General features: G+C 44.5%; 1 protein-coding gene across 5 annotated transcripts in view; it reads right to left on the bottom strand.

Annotated features, from left to right (window-relative positions):
- The window catches only part of LOC141099773 (uncharacterized), a 176,091-nt gene extending 155,821 nt beyond the window's left edge, over nucleotides 1-20,270 (bottom strand). Inside the window, exon 1 of one of the 5 annotated variants that reach the window (XM_073587824.1) lies at nucleotides 20,082-20,270. In XM_073587824.1, the coding sequence (XP_073443925.1) occupies nucleotides 20,082-20,162 (81 nt within the window). In that variant the 5' untranslated portion in view covers nucleotides 20,163-20,270. Of the gene's footprint in view, nucleotides 1-19,937; nucleotides 19,992-20,040 lie in introns of those variants that run through there. The other 4 variants (XM_073587826.1, XM_073587828.1, XM_073587827.1 and 1 more) reach the window with 4 other exon arrangements.
- Nucleotides 20,271-20,702: the final 432 nt, after the last annotated feature.

The following is a 20,702-nucleotide window of genomic DNA, read 5'->3' as shown; positions in this document are numbered from 1 at the left end:
AACGAGATCTCTTGGGAGAGGAGATCTCGTTGCCAAGCTCTCAATCTGCGCATGCACCGCCTCCGGCTGCCATTTTCCCGGAGGCCACAGCATCGATGCAATGGAAATGTGCAGGCTCCAGGCTTTCGCCTTGTTTTATATTTTTTTACAGCGCTTAGTTACAGGGTTAACTAGTGGGACAGTTTTATAGCTCAGGTCGTATCGGATGTGCAGATAGCAAATATTTTTTTAAAAAAATAAAAGTACACATCTATGGGTACAATTTATTTTTTATTTTTTAGTGTTTAAGAATATTTTCAAGTTTTTTTTTTTCTTTTTTTTTAACTTAAGTGGGTTTTACACATAGTGATATCGCTAGCAATATCGCTATAACGTCATCGATTTTGTGACGTTATAGTGATATTGCTAGCGATATCGCTATGTGTGATACTTACCGCCGACCGGCTCCCCCGCTGTCCCATCGCTGATCGCGCGAGATCGGCCAGCTCCATTTCTCGTCGGGCGCTTCCTGATGGGCTTCCTGTGGCGCCGACGTGTGGACGCGGGCAGGAGGACGTCAGGATCGCCGCGTCTGAAAGGTAAGTATTGTCCGCTGCATCGCTGCGAGATATGCCTGTGTGGCAGCTCACTAGCGACCATTTAGCGATGCACCAGCGATCCTGACCGGGTCGTATCGTGGTCGGGATCGCTGGTGCATCGCTAAATGTAAAAGGGCCTTTAGTCCCACTATGGGACTTTCACTTTTAGCAGTCAGACCAGTTATTAATGGGGTACCGCTGCCTTCTGAGGTAATGTAGAAACACCTTTTTACATTTTTTTAGCTTTCAATATCTCCAATATGTACTCTGATTATTTTGCCACATGGACTAACATTTAATCATCAAACTTTGAGCTACATATTTCCTTTGGACACTTACAGTAGAGAAGAGAAAGGCCGGGGTTTATCCGCGCTAGACCACAAGGAACCAACCGAAGATGCAAGCAAACCTTTAGTCACACTATTTTTTGCAGCATTGGACACTTAGGCATTTCTTTGAGGCTTTTTCTATACTCAGCCCCTTAGTACCATTTATGACTTACGGTATATTTAATCTATTGTGCCTGGGCGTTTTTTGTCCTGGGATTTGATTGCTGCTAATTGTACATTTTGTATAGTGAGACTTTTTTCACTTTTTTTGTCCATACATTGTCATGGGCTTCTTTTGATGGTTTTCTGCTTACCTTAATGGTGGAGATTTTTGCACTTTCCTGTCCCTATTTCATATATGGTTTTTACTGTTATCTTTAATATGTATTTCAATAAAATTGAAATTTTTACTATGTGACACATACAGTCATATGTTAAAGTTTGGGCACCCCTATTAATGTTAACCTTTTTTCTTTATAACAATTTTGTTTTTTTGCAACAGCTATTTCAGTTTCATATATCTAATAACTGATGGACTCAGTTATATTTCTGGATTCAAATGAGGTTTATTGTGCTAACAGAAAATGTGCAATCTGCATTTAAACAAAATTTGACCGGTGCAAAAGTAGTTAGGAGTGTTCAAATCAAGAAAATAAGGGTGCCCTTATTTTCTTGATTTGAACACTCCTAACTACTTTTTACTGACTTCGTGAAGCACTAAATTGGTTTTGTAACCTCATTGAGCTTTGAACTTCATAGCCAGGTGTATCAAATCATGAGAAAAGGTATTTAAGGTGGCCACTTGCAAGTAGTTCTCCTATTTGATTCTCCTATGAAGAGTGGCATCATGGGCTCCTCAAAACAACTCTCAAATGATCTGAAACAAAGATTATTCAACATAGCTTTTCAGGGGAAGGATACAAAAAGTTGTCTCAGAGATTTAACCTGTCCGTTTCCACTGTGAGGAACATAGTAAGGAAAGGGAAGAACACAGGTACAGTTCTTGTTAAGCCCAGAAGTGGCAGGCCAAGAAAAATATCAGAAAGGCAGAGAAGAAGAATGGTGAGAACAGTCAAGGACAATCCACAGACCACCTCCAAAGACCTACAGCATCATCTTGCTGCAGATGGTGTCACTGTGCATCGGTCAACAATACAGCGCACTTTGCACAAGGAGAAGCTGTATGGGAGAGTGATGCGTAAGAAGCCGTTACTGCAAGCATGCCACAAACAGAGTTGCCTGAGGTATGCAAAAGCACATTTGGACAAGCCAGTTACATTTTGGAAGAAGGTCCTGTGGACTGATGAAACAAAGATTGAGTTGTTTGGTCATACAAAAAGGCGTTATGCATGGAGGCTAAAAAACACAGCATTCCAAGAAAAACACTTGCTACCCACAGTAAAATTTGGTGGAGGTTCCATCATGCTTTGGGGCTGTGTGGCCAATGCCGGCACCGGGAATCTTGTTAAAGTTGAGGGTCGCATGGATTCAACTCAGTATCAGCAGATTCTTGACAATAATGTGCAAGAATCAGTGACGAAGTTGAAGTTACGCAGGGGATGGATATTTCAGCAAGACAATGATCCAAAACACAGCTCCAACACCGCTACTCAGGCATTCATGCAGAGGAACAATTACAATGTTCTGGAATGGCCATCCCAGTCCCCAGACCTGAATATCATTGAACATCTGCGGAATGATTTGAAGCGGGCTGTCCATGCTCAGTGACCATCAAACTTAACTGAACTGGAATTGTTTTGTAAACAGGAATGGTCACAAATACCTTTATCCAGGAACTCATTAATAGCTACAGGAAGCGACTAGAGGCTGTTATTTTTTGCAAAAGGAGGATCTACGAAATATTAATGTCACTTTTATGTTGAGGTGCCCATACTTTTGCACCGGTCAAATTTTGTTTAAATGCAGATTGCACATTTTCTGTTAGTACAATAAACCTCATTTTAATCCAGAAATATAACTGAGTCCATCAGTTATTAGATATATGAAACTGAAATAGCCGTTGCAAAAACCAAAATTGTTATAAAGAAAAAAGGTTAACATTAATAGGGGTGCCCAAACTTTAACATATGACTGTAGCTTGTTTTGTGGTTTGCATTTATTTTCAGTTATTAATGCAGTAACATTGCTATGCTTTATACCCTGTCAGTGCTGCAGACACAAACATGTTAGGCCATGAACTACGAATGGTGAAAACAGCTTGCTAGTATCGGATAACCTGAATGTTACCATGACTACGTGGGGTCACCATGGCAACAATTGGCCCTTCACAATAACATTGCGGGGGAGCTGATCAGAGCGGAGGGAGCGCCCCTGCCCTAAAGCCTGCCTTCTAAATGGTGTGTGCGGGCACCGCTCCTAGCAGTGAGTGCCCGGTATCCACTGTCACGTCAGCTTAAAGGGAATCTCTCACCCCTTTTTAGTGATATCATGTAAAGATATCACTCAATTGTGCGTCCCATAAGGATTCTTTTAGGATTTTTTATTCCCCCCGACCCCGCACCTTTGATGCAAAAATACCTTTGTTATCTTGGTGAAGAGGTATGCAAATAGCAGCGGTCCAGTCCGATGGGCGAGGCTTAGTCGGCTTCTCCACTCCCCCCCCCCCTCGGGTTGCTGAGCGTAATCTTCATCTGTGAATATCACAGATAACGTTGCTTGCCGCGCTTGCACATTCAAAAAGGCCTCCGGCGCCTGCGCAGTACGCTTTGCCCAACTGTGGGCGAAGCATATAAGCGGTACTGCGCATGCGCCGGTATTTTCCAGCGCGGTCTATGCCCCGGAAGTGTGTCCTGCATAGATTTAGTTAATTTATTTCAGTTCTTCAACACAAAAAGTGAAACTTATTATATAGAGTCATTACAAAGAGTAATCTATTTCAAGTTTTTATTTCTGTTATTGATTATGGCTTACAGCCAATGAAAACCCAAAAGTCATTATCTCAGTAAATTAGAATACTTCATAACACCAGCTTGAAAAATTATTTTAAAATCTGAAATGTTGGCCTACTGAAATGTATTTTCAGTAAATGCACTCAATACTTGGTCGGGGATCCTTTTGTATCAATTACTGCATCAATGGGGAGTGGTATCAAGGCGATCAGCCTATGACACTGCTGAGGTGTTATGGAAGACTAGGTTGCGTTCTTAAAAAAAAAGAAAAAGAGCTAGGGAACTCAGATATCGCTATTAATGGAGATAAAACTTCATTTACCCAGACTTTTCTGCAGAAATACAAAAAAGGCGAGCAAAGTCTCTTGATATAAAAATAAAAAGACAGATAGTGCCTAAAGGTACTGTCACACTTAGCGATATCGCTAGCAATATCGCTATAACTTGTGACGTTATAGCGATATTGCTAGCGATATCACTATGTCTGATACTTACCTCCGACCGCTCCCCCACTGGTTATCGCTGATCGTGCGAGAACGTCCTGGACCGTTTCTCATCGTCTGCTTCCTGCTGGGGATTCCTGTGGAGAGACGAGCGTGGATGCGGGCGGGAGGACGTCAGGATCGCCTAGTGTGACAGGTTAGTAACGACCCCCGACCCCAGCAATGTCGCTGGTGAGATCTGCCTGTGTGGCAGGTCACTAGCGATCACTTAGCGATGCACCAGCGATCCTGACCGCGTCATATCGCTGGTGCATCGCTAAGTGTGACAGTACCTTTACTCCATGCTTTATCCTGCTAAACTCCAAGTAGCTGCATAAGGAGAGATATATATCTTTGAGACCCCGCATGATAAAAACTTGATTCCAGGTCACCCAGTTGCTCTATGCTCACCCATCTGAGGCTCAGACACCAGCCTCGCCCTGGCCTCACATCAAGGATAATAGAAAATATTGGAGTCGACTGGGTCATGTCCATGAAAATTTTCTTTTGTACGCATTATATTTTCTTCTGAAAAATAAGTAGAAAAAATCCAGTCCCGTTGGTCCGGACTCCAATCTTTTCTACTACCCCGCATGATGCTTTGGTGTGGCTGGACAATAGTGAAAAAGCCCTACGGAACAGGCGCCCCTGAGAGCTGTATGATCCTGACAAGAGGACGGTTGTGGTTTCTTTTTTTACCTCTTTTTTAACCTCTTCCCTGCATATAGTATTTTTCAGTTGTCAGTCTGTTCTTTGACAGGTAGCCACTTAATGCCTGTTTAGATAAGTAGAGTGGCTGGAATTCAAATGGATGGTATGCTATACAAGAATCATATCTGAGTCAGCCTCACAGACCTCTCTATCAGGAGCTGGAGTTGATAGATATTTGGCGCACTAAGCACCCCAATATCAAACAATATTCTTGCTATTCAATGTCTTAACATTCATTATCCAGAATTGACTTTGCGTTTGGAAATGTGAATATGAGTTCTCTGGTAAAGGAGGTTGAATATTTACCAAGAACCATGTTGGATCATTCCCCCATAAGGGTACAACTGAGGTTGAGCACGGAGGGCTTGGTCACTAAGAACATATGGAGGTTAAACCCATTTTGGATTCAGACTATTGGGGGTTCTCTACACGACAAATTGCCATGAAAGCATTTGTTAGGGGGCTCTATATTAGTGAAAATAATAAACGGAAAACTAAAACAAGAGAATACACCCAAAAGTTACAAGAGCAGGTTGGCCTAGCAGAATCAGAACTTATATCAAACCCCTCAGCTAGCACTGCGGAAAAGCTGAAAGAATCTCAAAAACTAATGAAAAATCAAGTATACGGACTAGCTGCACAAAAGCTTATTTTTTGCAAAACAAACATATTACGGAGGGTGAAAGTGCAGACCACTTGCTAGCAACTATTGTTAAAGCTCAAAATGGGTTCTCGTACATTTCTAGACTAGTCTGACACTGGGGTTATGGTTACGGAGGATGTAGATATTCTCCACACTCTGCATAATTACTTTTCTAGTATTTATTCTTCTAGAAGCGTTACCAATTCAGAAGAAATAGAGAACTTTTTAGCAACCATTTCATTACCACAATTATCAAATCTAGAGAGAGATATACTAGACAAACCATTTGAACTTGAGGAATTAGAGGAGGCCATTCAAGAGTCCAGAAATGAGAAAGCCCTAGGCTCAGATGGGTTATCAGGGGAATTCTTCAAAACATCAATAAATATTGCTTCCAAATTTACTGGCAGTTTTTCAAGAAAGTATTAGAATTGGTAACCTCCCAAGATCTATTCTATGTTCCAAATTATTATGCAAATGATATTTTTCTCTGATTTTCCTAAATGGTCGGTGCAAATGACAGTCAGTCTAATAAAAGTCATCACCTGTTACGAGTATACATCGAATTGTATTGAAGAAACCTCCTAATGATAACAGTATAATCTCCAAAATTAATAAAAATTCAAAACATTTGATATGTTTTAAAGAACTGAAAATGCTCATTTTTGGAATTTGCAGCATAAAGGTACTATCACACTTAGCGATGTACCAGCGATATGACGCGGTCAGGATCGCTAGTACATCGCTAAGTGGTCGCTAGTGAGCTGCCACACAGGCAGATCTCACCAGCGACATCGCTGGGGTCGGGGGTCGCTACTTACCTGTCACACTAGGCGATCCTGCGTCCTCCCGCCCGTGGCCACGCGTCGCTCGTCTCTCCACAGGAAGCTGACGACGAGAAGCAGTCCAGGACGTTCTCGCGCGATCAGCGATAAGCAGCGGGGGAGCGGGTCGGAGGTAAGTATCAGACACAGCGATATCGCTATAACGTCACAAGTTATAGCGATATTGCTAGCGATATCGCTTAGTGTGACAGTACCTTTAGGAGGTCACATTCACTGAACGAAAAAAAAAAAAAAGCTATTTAACTCCAAAACATCCTAACAGGCCAAGTTACATGTTAACACAGGAACCCTTCTTTGATATCACCTTCACAATTCTCGCATCCATTGAACTTGTGAGTTTTTGGAGAGTTTCTGCTTGTATTTCTTAGCATGAAGTCAGAATAGCCTCCCAGAGCTGCTGTTTTGATGCGAACTGCCTCCCACCCTCATAGATCTTTTGCTTGATGATACTCCAAAGGTTCTCATAGTGTTAAGGTCAGGGGAAGATAGTGGCCACACCATGAGTTTATCTCCTTTTATGCCCATAGCCTCAGAGGTATTCTTTGCAGCATGAGATGGTGCATTGTCATGCATGAAGATGATTTTGCTCCTGAAGGCACGTTTCTGCTTTTTATACCATGGAAGAAAGTTGTCAGTCAGGAACTCTGTATACTTTGCAGAGGTAATTTTCACACCTTCCAGAACCTTGAAGGGCCCTACCAGCTGTTTCCCCATGATTCCGGCCCAAAACATGACTCCACCTCCTTGCTGACAGTGCAGTCTTGTTGGGACATGATGGCCATCCACTACTCCATCCATCTGGACCATCCAGGGTTGCTCGACACTCATCAGTAAACATGACTGTTTGAAAATTAGTCTTCAGGTATGTCTGGGCCCACTGCAACCGTTTCTGTTTGTGACCACTGTTTAGGGGTGGCCGAATAGTAGGTTTATGCACTACAGCAAGCCTACGACTCCAGAGGCACCAGCAGCTTCAAATATCTGTTTGCTGGTTTGTAATGGCTTTTAAGCAGCTGCTCTCAATCCGATGAACTTGCCTGGCAGAAACCTTCCTCATTCTGCCTTTATCAGCACGAAAACGTCTGCGCTCAGAATCAGCCACAAATCTCTTAACAGTACGATGATCACGCTGAAGTTTTCAGGAAATATCTAATGTTTTCATCCCTTGACCAAGGCATTCACTATTTGATGCTTTTAAGCAGCAGAGAGATCCTCCTTCTTTCCCATGTTACTGGAAAACTCTGGCCTGCTTAATAGTGTGGAATGTCCAGTTTTCCTTTTATTGGGCTCACATGGTAAACTAATTATCACAGGTATCAGAGATTGATTTCAGTGATCCAAAGTACCCTGAGACGCAATACCATCAATGGGTTTCATTGAAAAAAAACAAAAAAAAAACGCTATGACACTTAGGGTATGTGCACACGTTGCGGATTCTGCTGAGGATCTGCAGCGGATTTGGCCCTGTGGATCCGCAGCAGAACTGCAAGTGATGTACAGCACCACTGTAGTGTAGGGAAAAGAAAATCCGCAGTGCACATGCTGCAGATTTTTTCCGGGCAGATTTGCTCCGGACTGAAAACTGCAGCATGTTCACTTCTTTTGTGCGGATTTGCTGCAGTTTTCCACCTGCTCCATTCTAGAAATCTGCAGGTGGAAAACTGCAGGGGAAAAGTGCACAAAAACTGCAGTAAATCCACAAGTCATTTAACCTGCGGATTTAGCAAAAGCTGCAGGGAAAATTCCTCAGCACATTCAACACTGTGTGCATATAGCCTTAAAACCAATTTGCATAATAATTTGGAACATGGTGTATGAAAGAGGCGGTGGTGGTTTTGATACTGAAACCTGGAAAGGATCCATCCCTGCCTGATTCTTACATCTCCCTCCTCCATACCGACATCAAACTGCTGGCTAAGATTCTTTCAAATAGATTATCCAAGGTGATTGCAAGGTTAATACAGGATGATCACACTGGATTTATACCAAACAAGTCCACTTCAAATAACATAAGGCAGTTATATATGGGGATGCAGCTTAGTTCAAAATCCATGGGAACAAGGGCGATCCTTTCCTTAGACTCCACCAAGGCATTTGACAGCGTTGAATGGAACTTGTTGTGGGCTGTGTTAAAGGGTTATGAAATTCGGTGATAAATTTATTTCAATGTTCCAGTTATTATATAGTTCTCCTAGGGCAAAACTCCGGGTTAACGGTCATATATTGGGATTGTTTGATCTGGGAAGGGAAACACGGCAGGGTTGCCCCCTGTCACCCCTTCTTTTTGTAGTAGTTATAGAGCCACTTGCCTGTTTAATACGAAGTAATCCTGCAATCTCTGTCTTTCAGCGTGGATCAATAGAGATGAAAATCTCTTTACACGGATTATATGCTTCTTTTATTGGGGGACCTAAGCACTTCTATAGGACCAGTAATGGACATATTTAAAGCATACGGAAAATGGTCAGGCCGTCTAATTAACTGGAGCAAATTACTTATGCCTGCTGATCCTCTCTTCCAGAGGAATACTCACTGGAGCATACACAAATTCAAATAGTAAACTCTTAAATATTTGGGGGTAATAGTCTCTGCTAACCCTCAAGACTTTCATTCACATAATTTAGCCTCCCTGCTGTTAACTTTTAGGTCTAAGGTAGATACATGGTGTCACCTCCCAATAGCTCCAGTGGGACCTTGGAAGACGTAATCTTTTGAAAATGATCCTAATGCCCCAACTCCTTTATTTTCTTCATAATACTCTGATTTGGATTCTTATGTTTTTCTTTCATAAAATACATGGGCTGTTTCGGGAACTCATCTGGAAAAAACAGCAACCCAGAATTAAACTTGAAACTCTGCAGAAGGGAAAGGATAATGGGGGTCTAGCAGTTCCAAATGCTTGGTTATACTTCATAGCCTCCCAGCTACATTAGTTTCAGGGCTGGGGTACAACTAACCACTGTGGAGCTTCGGGTCAGCTAATAAAGGAGGGCACTAAACGAGACAACACCAATAGCTGAGGCAAGGACATTCTCCATATCAAGGGATTCACAAACTATTCCCCTCTGTGGCACAATTCTAAACTAAGCAAAATAGCTAAACTAAAGGGCTTCGGTGAATGGGAATAAAGAGGGATTTTGCTATTGACCCAAATACATGACGGATCAATCCAAGGTTTTGATCAGATTCGCTCTGGGTTTGGCATTCCACATAGAGCCTTCTATCAGTATTTGCAGCTTTGTCATGCCTTCCAGACACAAATTAAGACTACTAAAATAAATATCACTAATCACTATATCTTAGATTTAATCACTACAGCATCTAATACAAAGAGCCTTATGTACTCCATTTACATGATATTACCCTTGTATCTAGATAAGCATCCCATCTTGGTCAGATCAAAGTAGGAAGAGGACATTGACCCCATATCTGAAGAACAATGGAATGAAATACTAGAAACAATACCTATACTATCTCTGAGTCCCAAATTTTGCTTATCCACAGGGTATAAGACACCTGATATATTGTTTAAAATTGGGGCTCGGACTGAAGACTCACGTCCGAGATGTGGTACGAATGGGGCCCATCTGATGCATATGCTATGGGAATGTGTTGATATAGGCCACTACTGAGTGGGAGTGACCTCTCTGATTATTCAACTACTGGGATACACATACAACTTGATCCTAGGGTGTGCATACTAGGCCTTCTGGGGGTGGGGATAAATTTAAGATCCTCTGTGACTACTGCCATTCTGAGAATACTGTTTCTGGCCAGGAAATTGTTAACACTGCACTGGTTAGACCATAATCCCCCAACATTGGAGAATTTGAAAGCTAAAATTAATACCATATGCCTGGAGAGGTACATATATTAAAAAGGAACGTAATAAAAAAAAAAAAAAAAAAAAAGCTTATAAATATATGGGAACGGTGGCTGGTCACTCGTGGGGTAGCATCTGTGGACTTACTCAGAATAACTGTACTAAACCGGTTGGCTACTTCGGCTTTTTAAATATTGCATGTTGAGGACATAATAGATACCAATTATTTTCTATTGTAAACATGTTGTTAGTGAGCATAAAACCAATACTAGTTTTGGTATATTCCTTGTATTTAATAACATGTCACCAGTCTTTGGGAAAATCTTCATTTTGACAAAACTGATAACTGTTTGGCATGGACTACCTTGGCAGGTATAGGACTATATAAACTTTAAGGGTCAAATGTGTTTATTACGCTGTGTTTGTACTATAATGTATGTAATTGTTTATAAAATCAAATACCGTATTTTTCGTTTTGTAAGACGCGCTTTTTTCCCCCAAATTTGGGAGGAAAATGTGGGTGCGTCTTACGAAGCGTACATGACTTACCGGTACAGTTGGTCTGGGCCGTAGGCTGGAATGAGGGGGTGTCCGGCGAATGCTGGCTGGTGCTGAGGGTGTCTCCAGTGCCCAGCGGTGCTGCGTGGGTGTCAGGTGCTTGCCTGGGGCTCTGCCGACATTTTGTGACAGGCCAGAGCCCCGACACTTCCACTATTCCCTGTGCGGTGAACTCCGTGAACATGGCTGCTTCCGGGGGAGGCGCATGCACAGATGGTGATATCGAGAGATGAGATTTCAGCACTATGATCTCATCTCCTGAGATCATGATGCCGAGCTCCCCATCTGCAAATACGCCGCCCCCCGGCGGCCATATTCCCAGAGTCCACCGCACAGAGGAAACCATGGAAGAACTGCAGGGGGCTCTGGACTTTCACGAAGTGTCGGCAGAGCCCCCCGCAGCGCCGCACACCCTGGGCAGCAGAGCCGGGGTGTCACCCGCAACACACTGCACATCAGACAACCCCTCATCCCCAGCCTGTGGCTTGCAGCGTCACCCTACTCCTGCCTCCTCCAGCAGCGACCCTGGGACCCCCCTTCACCGCAGCCACCACCCCCGGTAAGCAAGTAAGAAATAAAACTCATGGATTATAAGCACCACCATTATGTTAAAGTTTTGTTTTTTTTAATATATTTTTCTCCTCAAAATTTGGGGCGAGTCTTAGGCTGAGTTCACACGTGGCGTTTTTTTTTGCGTTTCCGCGGCGGTTTTAACTGCGCGATTTGAAAAATAAGCATCCCATGCATTCCTATGGGATTCCGCAATGCTGTGCTAATGCTGCGGTTTTTACCGTGGCGGAATCGCTTCGTGGTAAAAAACGCAGCATGCTCATTAATTTCGCGGAATCGCGGCGATCCCGCACCCATAGGAATTCATTGTTCTGCTTATTTTCCGCATGTGGCTGTGCACACCATGCGAAAAGAAGCAGAACATTTGCGGATGGTACCCACGGTCCAGAGGAGAGGAGACTGTCCTCCGGGCTTTGGGTACCATATCCCTGTAAAAAAATAGAATTTAAAATAAAAAAATATTGTTATTCTCACCTTCCGACGTTCCGCGCAGCCTTCCTGCCTCTCTTCATGCTCCCGGTCCCAGTAAGCCTTTGCGAGCGATGACGTCCGTTCTCGCGGTCATCGCGAATGACCGCGAGACGTCGCGATCCCGCGAGAACAGACGTCATCGCGGTAATTGTCGCAAAGGATTACTGGGACCGGGAGCGTGGAGAGAGGCGGGAAGGCTGCGCGGGACGTCGGAAAGTGAGAACAATATATTTTTTTATTATTATTTTTTAGATTCTTTTACTATTGATGCCGCATAGGCGGACTCAACAGTAAAAAGTTGGTCACACTCGTCAAACACTATGTTTGACGAGTGTGACCAACCTGTCAATCAGTTCTCCAAGCCATGCTCCAGATCGCTTGGAAAACGCTAGCAATTCTGCAAGCTAATTACGCTTGCAAAATGCTAGTTTTTCCGCGGGAAAAATCGCAGGAATTTAAAATGCGATTTTCCCGCAGAATGGAATTCCTGAATTCTTGCGGTAATTTCCGCTACATGTGAACCCAGCCTTATAATGGTACCCCTCACCCCCCTATCCTGCTATGCGTGGCCCCCTCACCCCCCTTTCCTGCTATGCATGGCCCCCTCACCCCCCTTTCCTGCTATGCATGGCCCCCTCACCCCCCTTTCCTGCTATGCATGGCCCCCTCACCCCCCTTTCCTGCTATGCATGGCCCCCTCACCCCCCTTTCCTGCTATGCATGGTCCCCTCACCCCCCTTTCCTGCTATGCATGGTCCCCTCACCCCCCTTTCCTGCTATGCATGGCCCCCTCACCCCCCTTTCCTGCTATGCATGGCCCCCTCACCCCCCTTTCCTGCTATGCATGGTCCCCTCACCCCCCTTTCCTGCTATGCATGGTCCCCTCACCCCCCTTTCCTGCTATGCATGGTCCCCTCACCCCCCTTTCCTGCTATGCATGGTCCCCTCACCCCCCTTTCCTGCTATGCATGGTCCAGTCCCCCCCTTTAACTGGTATGCATGGTCCAGTCACCCCCTTTAACTGGTATGCATGGTCCAGTCACCCCCTTTAACTGGTATGCATGGTCCAGTCACCCCCTTTAACTGGTATGCATGGTCCAGTCATCCCCTTTAACTGGTATGCATGGTCCAGTCACCCCCTTTAACTGGTATGCATGGTCCAGTCACCCCCTTTAACTGGTATGCATGGTCCAGTCACCCCCTTTAACTGGTATGCATGGTCCAGTCACCCCCTTTAACTGGTATGCATGGTCCAGTCACCCCCTTTAACTGGTATGCATGGTCCAGTCACCCCCTTTAACTGGTATGCATGGTCCAGTCACCCCCTTTAACTGGTATGCATGGTCTGTTAAAATAAAAAAAAGTTATATACTCACCTTCCGACGGCCCGTGATCTCCACTCCACGTTCCACACGCCCGGCATCTTCCGGTCCCAGTAATGCTCTCGCGAGAGTGACGTCATCTCCGGTTTAAGGCGCAAAGCATTACTGGGACCGCGAGGCCGGGCACGTGGAAAGGAGATCGGAGGCCGTCGGAAGGCGAGTATAATTTTTTTTTTTTTTTTTTTAACAGATTAAGCCCTGCGCCTGTTGCTGATTGGTCGTGGCAGCGACCGTTCAGCGACAGGCGCAGCTTACCGTTACTATATATATATATATATATATATATATATATATATATAGATAGATAGATAGAGAGAGAGAAGCTTACACACACTTGGATTGGTGCATTTTGCAATGAGGGTTTCACTATTGAAGCTAGAAGGCCTATACACGATGCTCACATAAACGATACTCAATAGCATCCATAGCTTAAAAATAAATTCAACGAGGGGAAAACCGCACATTCAGGTGCTATACTCCTCATCACCAGAAACCACATTTACACCAGACATGGGTATACAGAAATTAGCTACGCTGGTATCCCTTTCATTTGTAGATAACTACAGCAGTTGTAAAATTCATGTATATTACATATAGTGACCCATATGTATCCAAGTCAGAGTAGTAATAAATGGAACACTCACCGGGTATAGGTGGTGGGGTGGGGAGATTAACCCATTCACGCCAAAGCCCATTTTCGTTTTTGCATTTGTTTTTCTCTCGCCTTCTTCCCCGAGCCATAACTTTTATTTTTCCGTCAATATGGCCATGTGAGGGCTTTTTTTTTTTGCAGGAAAAGTTGCACTTTTGAACGACACCATTGGTTTTACCATATCGTGTACTCAACAACGGGAAAAAATTCCAAGCGCGGTGAAATTGCAAAAAAAAGTGCAATCCTACACTTGTTTTTTTTTCCACCAACCATGTTCACTAAATGCTAAAACTGTCCTGACATTATGATTCTCCAGGTCATTACAAGTTCATAGACAAACATGTCTAGGTTCTTTTTTATCTAAGTGGTGAAAAAAATTCCAAAACTGTTTAAAAAAATTGCGCCATCTTCTGCTAGCCGTAGCATCTCCATTTTTCATGATCTCAAGTTGGCTGAGTGCTTATTTTTGGCACGATGAGCTGATGTTTTTAGTGATACCATTTTGGTGCATATACGATCTTTTTTATCGTTAAAAGTGAAACTGCCAGAGCGATTGTAATATTTCATCAATGAAATATTACAAATCCAGCCATGGCCGCTGCTGAAATAGCATCTGACGGAGCACCATCTGACGGCGCCGATCGGCCGCTGCTGTCAAAATCTGCTCCCCCCGCCTTCCCTCCGGTCCCCCCCGCCCCCCTCTCACCCTGCACGGTGGCTCCGAAGTTCCTCTGGCCGTCCCGGTTTGCCGCCGTCCCGGATGATGGGCGCTGCCATCTTGGAAAATGGCAGGCGCAGTGCGCCCGCTGGGAATCTGCGACCTGCAGATTCATTCATTTTGATCACTTTCGCAGTGATCAAAATAAAAAAAAAAAAGTAAATGACCGCCCCCTTATCACCACCATAGGTAGGGACATATAATAAAATAAAGAAAATATTTTTATTTTTCCATTAGGTTTAGGGAATTAGGGCTAGGGAATTAGGGCTGGGGCGCTACAGCTAGGGTTGGGATTACGGTTAGGCTTGTGGTTAGGGTTAGAGTTGGGATTAGGGGTGTGTTGGGGTTAGGGTTATGATTATGGTTGGGATTAGGGTTGGAGATAGAATTGAGGGGTTTCCACTGTTTAGGCACATCATGGGGTCTCCAAACGCGATATGGCGCCACCATTTATTTCAGCCAATTTTGCATTCAAAAAGTTAAACAGTGCTCCCTCCAATTCAAGCCCCGACATGCGTCCAAACAGTGGTTTACCCCCACATATGGGTTATCAGCGCACTCAGGAAAAATTGCACAACAAATTTGGGGGTCTAATTTCTCCTGGTACCCTTGGGAAAATAAAAAATTGTGGAAAAAATTTTTTTTTATTTTCACAGCTCTGCGTTATAAACTTCTGTGAAGCACTTGGGGGTTCAAAGAATTTTTATTCTGTTAAGCCAGAGAGTTATCTGACACAAAATAGTTAATATAACATTTCCCTCATGTCTACTTTACATCAGCACAATTTTGGAAACATTATTTGTTAGGAAGTTGTAAGGGTTAAAAGTTGACCAGCGATTTTTCATTTTTACACCACCATTTTTTTTTTAGGGACCACCTCACATTTGAAGTCACTTTGAGGGGTCTATATGGCAGAAAATATCCAAAAGTGACACCATTCTAAAAAATGCACCCCTCAAGCTACTCAAAACTACATTCAAGAAGATTATTAACCCTTCAGGTACTTAACAGGAACTAAAGCAACGTGGAAGGAAAAAATGGACATTTTAATTTTTCCAACATAAATTTTCTTTCAGCATCAATTTTTTCATTTTCACATGGGCAACAGGATAAAATGGATCCTAAATTTTGTGGTCATAAACCACTGTTTGGGAGCACAGCAGGGCCCGGAAGGGAAGGAGAGCCGTTTCACTTTTTGATTGGAAAATTAGCTCCAATCTTTAGCGGACACCATGTCGCGTTTGGAGAGGCCCTGTGTGCCTAAACATTGGAACTCCCCCACAAATGACCCCATTTTGGAAACTAGACCCCCAAAGGAACTTATCTAGATGTGTGGTGAGCACTTTGAAACCCCAAGGGCTTCACAGAAGTTTATTAAGCCCGGGCGTGAAAATAAAAAAAATATATTTTTTTCCACAAACATGGTCTTTTAGTCCCCAATTTTATTATTTCCCCAAGGGTAACAGGAGAAATTGGACCCCAAAAGTTGTTGTGCAATTTATCCTGAGTAGGCCAATACCCCATATGTGGGGGTAAACCACTGTTTGGGTGCATGGCACAGCTTGGAAGGGAAGGAGCACCATTTGACTTTTTCAACGCAGAATTGGCTGGAATTGAGATCAGACACCATGCTGCATTTGGAGAGTACCTGATGTGCCTGAACAGTGGAAACCCTCCAATTCGCAGATCTGACGGTTTGGACAGCACTCTGTCAGATCAGCGATCTAACAGGCGCTGCACAGGCTTCCTCACTGCAGGCCCCAGCGGCCATCTTGGATCCGGGGACCTGCAGGGAAGGAGGCCCCCAGAACAGTGTTGCACATCCCGATGCTCCGGGGGCCTCAGGGAAGCACGGAGGGAGCTCCCTGCCGATGCTTCCCTAATCCCCCGGTTCACTGTGATCGCAGTGTGCTAGGGATTAATGTGCCGGGGGCAGTCCGTGACCGCCTCTGACACATAGTGCCGGGTGTCAGCTGTGATCGCTTAGGCCTCTTTCACACTTCCGTTTTTTGTAGTCAGTTAAAATCCGCCAAAATGGCGGAAAGCGGATCCGTTTGTAACTGATGCAAACGGATGCCACCGGACCTTTTTTTGATGGATCCGTTGAATGCAGAGTTTTAAAGGAACTGCAGTCCGGGAAGGAGAAGGAGAGGTTTTTTTTTTGCTTCCACCGCCAGAAAGGATTTCAGGGTTAAATCCCCGGCAGACTTCCTTTCTCTGGGCATGCGCACTGTAAAATGCGGATCCTACAGCCAAAAAAAGTGGCAGGGTCCGTCCAGGCATGCCGGCGGACGCAAACATTTTGGCGGATCCGCAAAAAAACAGATCCAACGGATGGCCATCAGTCAAGATCCACCAGTAATGCAACTCAATGGTGAAAAAAAACGGATCCGCCAAAAAAAATGGCAGATCCGTATTTTTCAAAAACTGGCTGATTTTGACTGATGGTCAAAAACGAAAGTGTGAAAGAGGCCTTAGACGTACTATCCTGTCCCCGGTCATAGGGGCCCGGGTACCATGGACGGGATAGTACAGTCATGACCAAAAGTTTAGAGAATGACACAAATATTATATTTTCACATGATCTGCTGCCCTCTGGTTTTTATGTGTGTTTGTCAGATGTTTTTATCACATACTCATAATATGATTGCAATTATATTTCTGTAACAAAAGGTTATATTGACAGTTAGAATGAGTTAATGCAGCAAGTCAATATTTGCAGTGTTGACCCTTCTTCAGGACCTCAGCAATTCTCCCTGGCATGCTCTCAATCAACTTCTGGATCAAATCCTGACTGATAGCAGTCCATTCTTGCAAAATCAATGCTTTTATTTTGTCTGAATTTGAAGGTTTTTGTTTGTCCACCCATCTCTTGATGATTGACCACAAGTTCTCAATGGGATTAAGATCTGGGGAGTTTCCAGGCCATGATCCCAAAATCTCTATGTTTTGTTCCCTGAGCCATTTAGTTATCACCTTTGCTTTATGGCAAGGTGCTCCATCATGTTGAAAAAGGCATTGTTGATCGCCAAACTGCTCTTGGACGGTTGGGAGAAGTTGCTCTTGGAGGACATTCTGGTACCATTGTTTATTCATGGCTGCGTTTTTAGGCAAGACAGAGAGCCCATTCCCTTGGCTGAGAAGCCACCCCACACATGAATGGTTTCAGGATGCTTGACAGCTGGCATGAGACAAGACTGGTGGTAGCGCTCACCTGGTCTTCTCCGAATAAGCCGTTTTCCAGATGTCCCAAACAATCGAAAAGGGGATTCATCAGAGAAAATGACTTTACCCCAGTCCTCAGCAGTCCACTCCCTGTACCTCTTGCAGAATATCAGTCTGTCCATGATGTTTTATCTGGAGAGAAGTGGCTTCTTTGCTGCCCTCCTTGAGACCAGGCCTTGCTCCAAGAGTCTCCGCCTCACAGTGCGTGCAGATGCACTCACACCTGCCTGCTGCCATTCCTGAGCAAGCTCTGCACTGCTGGTAGCCCGATCCCGCAGCTGAAACACTTTTAAGAGACGGTCCTGGCGCTTGCTGGTCTTTCTTGGGCGCCCTGGAGCCTTTTTGGCAACAAGGGAACCTCTCTCCTTGAAGTTCTTGATGATGCAATAGATTGTTGACTGAGGTGCAATCTTTCTAGCTGTGATACTCCTCCCTGTTAGGCCATTTTTGTGCAGTGCAATGATGACTGCACGTGTTTCTTTAGAGATAACCATGGTTAACAGAAGAGAAACAATGATGCCAAGCACCAGCCTCCTTTTAAAGTGTCCAGTGGTGTCATTCTTACTTAATCATGACAGATTGATCTCCAGCCCTGTCCTCATCAACACCCACACCTGTGTTAATGGAGCAATCACTGAAACGATGTAGCTGGTCCTTTTAAGGCAGGGCTGCAATGATGTTGAAATGTGTTTTGGGGGATAAAGCTAATTTTCTAGGCAAATATTGACTTTGCAAGTAATTGCTGTTAAGCTGATCACTCTTTATAACATTCTGGAGTATATGCAAATTGCCATTAGAAAAAATGAAGCAGTAGACTTTGTAAAAATTAATATTTGTGTCATTCTCTAAACTTTTGGCCATGACTGTACGTCTCATGTCAAAAAGGGGTTAATGATTTGCCACTCTACCCAGCTGACCGCTGCAGCCAGTCACAGGCATCGGTAGTCCTATAATAATAGAATGGTGACCTCAATTTCTGATGATGGCGCCGAGTAATGAACGGCCTGCACCGAATTTGCAGAAGTGACAGCAGGTGAGTACGGCTCCGTTTGTTACCACATCCCCAGTAAATTAAGTTTGTTTGTTTTTTTGTCTATGGTAAACGCATGGTCAGTGGAATAATAAAGTCATTATTACTTATCCCCCCACAGCTGTAACACTGCCTTCAGTGTTGGGGACATGACAGAAATGATGTTATGACTGCAGCAAATTAATGATCTCAGCAGTGCCTACTACATTGGCATAACCACTGAAGCCCAGCGATTACGTGCCATTGTGATGCAACTACAGTAGCCCGTTTGTCAAAGATTAATAGCAGAATTGGAGAGTCAGGGGTACACTGATGCCCCCCCTCTTGCCCCAAGTATTACATACCAAGCCTATACATTTAACAAGTTATGAGTCATCCATAAGGTTAGGTGTTACCTCACTGATTGCTGGAGACCCGTATGATGGAATGCACACTGATCGGGAGATCAGAGAACTTCTATCCTGTGAGAATGAAGCAGCAGCGTGCCTGTTCAACCTCCACGCAATTATTCCGTGGCAGTGACAATGAGCGGAGCAATGGTCAGGTGTCTCACCTGCTGTGCAATTTTATAATATGGAAAAAGTTCCCCGATAGCCACATGGGTGCAGGTCCCAGCGGTCGGACAGCCGCTGATCCGTGGACACTCCCTTTAAAAATTACATTTTCCTCTTTAATAATTCATTCATTTCTAAAGGAGACACCGGTGTAACACCAGGTGCCCCAGCTCTCTGCGGATCTTTACCTCCTCGCCCATACACTGACCAACGACCATTTTTAGGTAGATAACCTCTACACTGCAGCTGGCAGGCTAGAAACCCCATGACAGCTACATTGGTTGTCGTCCAGCTTTCAGTGGTCGGCCCACAACGTGGGAGAGGAGCAATGGCAGCCCAGCCTTCTCCGGAGGCTGTGAGGTAGACGAGCAGGGGGCCGCCATTGTTTCCTGCGTTCCTAGCGAGCCAGGAGCTGCAGCCATTCCTCACAGCGCGCTGCGTGCTAGTCACCACACACCTCACGGCGCTTCAGGGGCAAGAGCGACGGCGGCGCCATTCATAGCGGCTCCCAGAATGCACGGCGCGGACACAAACCCTGAGCTCTTCCCCCTCATACTCACGTTCACAGGACGGAGGCCGCACCCGACACTGCCGCGCTCACCTCAACTGCACGGTTTCGTTTCCCATCAACATGAACGCTAGTTTCCGTATATCCAATAGACGTCTTCGTTTTCACGCACATCAGACGTCATCACGCTCATCTGGCCATTCCATGCGCCGACGTCGTCACACGTGACCTAATAGAGTGGGCTAGACGGCTTCCTTACTTTACGGAGTGTTTGCGTCAGTGTACACGGGAGGTGTGGCTTTATGGTTGAGGCTAAAGGACCCGGTCCTTCTGTGCACTGGGCTTTAGCTTTCTCACACAGGGTCGGCTGTTTCCTAGCTGGCGGAGGGACCGGGTCCTTTAGCTGACTTGGATTTAGCCTGCTCTATATAAGAAGAATGCTGAATCCCAAGAGACAGAAGGACACTTATTGTATATAGATAGATATGAGTCCTGTCATGTCATTTTTTGCAGTAATATTGAGCGGCAGACTAGATATGAAAACTGATTACACATTTATATTTGGCATTTAGGCTATGTGCACACGTATGCAGAAAAGTTCTGCATAAAAACAGGACTCCTTTCCAGAAAATGCGCGTTTTTTTCTGCGCGGTTTTTGCTCGTTTTTTGCTCAAGAAACGTTCGTTTTTTATGCGGTTTTATTCTCCGCGTCCC

This window comes from Dendrobates tinctorius, unplaced genomic scaffold (assembly GCF_039654945.1).
Source record: "Dendrobates tinctorius isolate UK_male_01 unplaced genomic scaffold, ASM3965494v1 ptg000102l, whole genome shotgun sequence".
NCBI lineage: Eukaryota > Metazoa > Chordata > Amphibia > Anura > Dendrobatidae > Dendrobates > Dendrobates tinctorius.
Note: the sequence above shows the minus strand (reverse complement) of the source record. Positions and strands in the feature narration are given on the sequence as shown.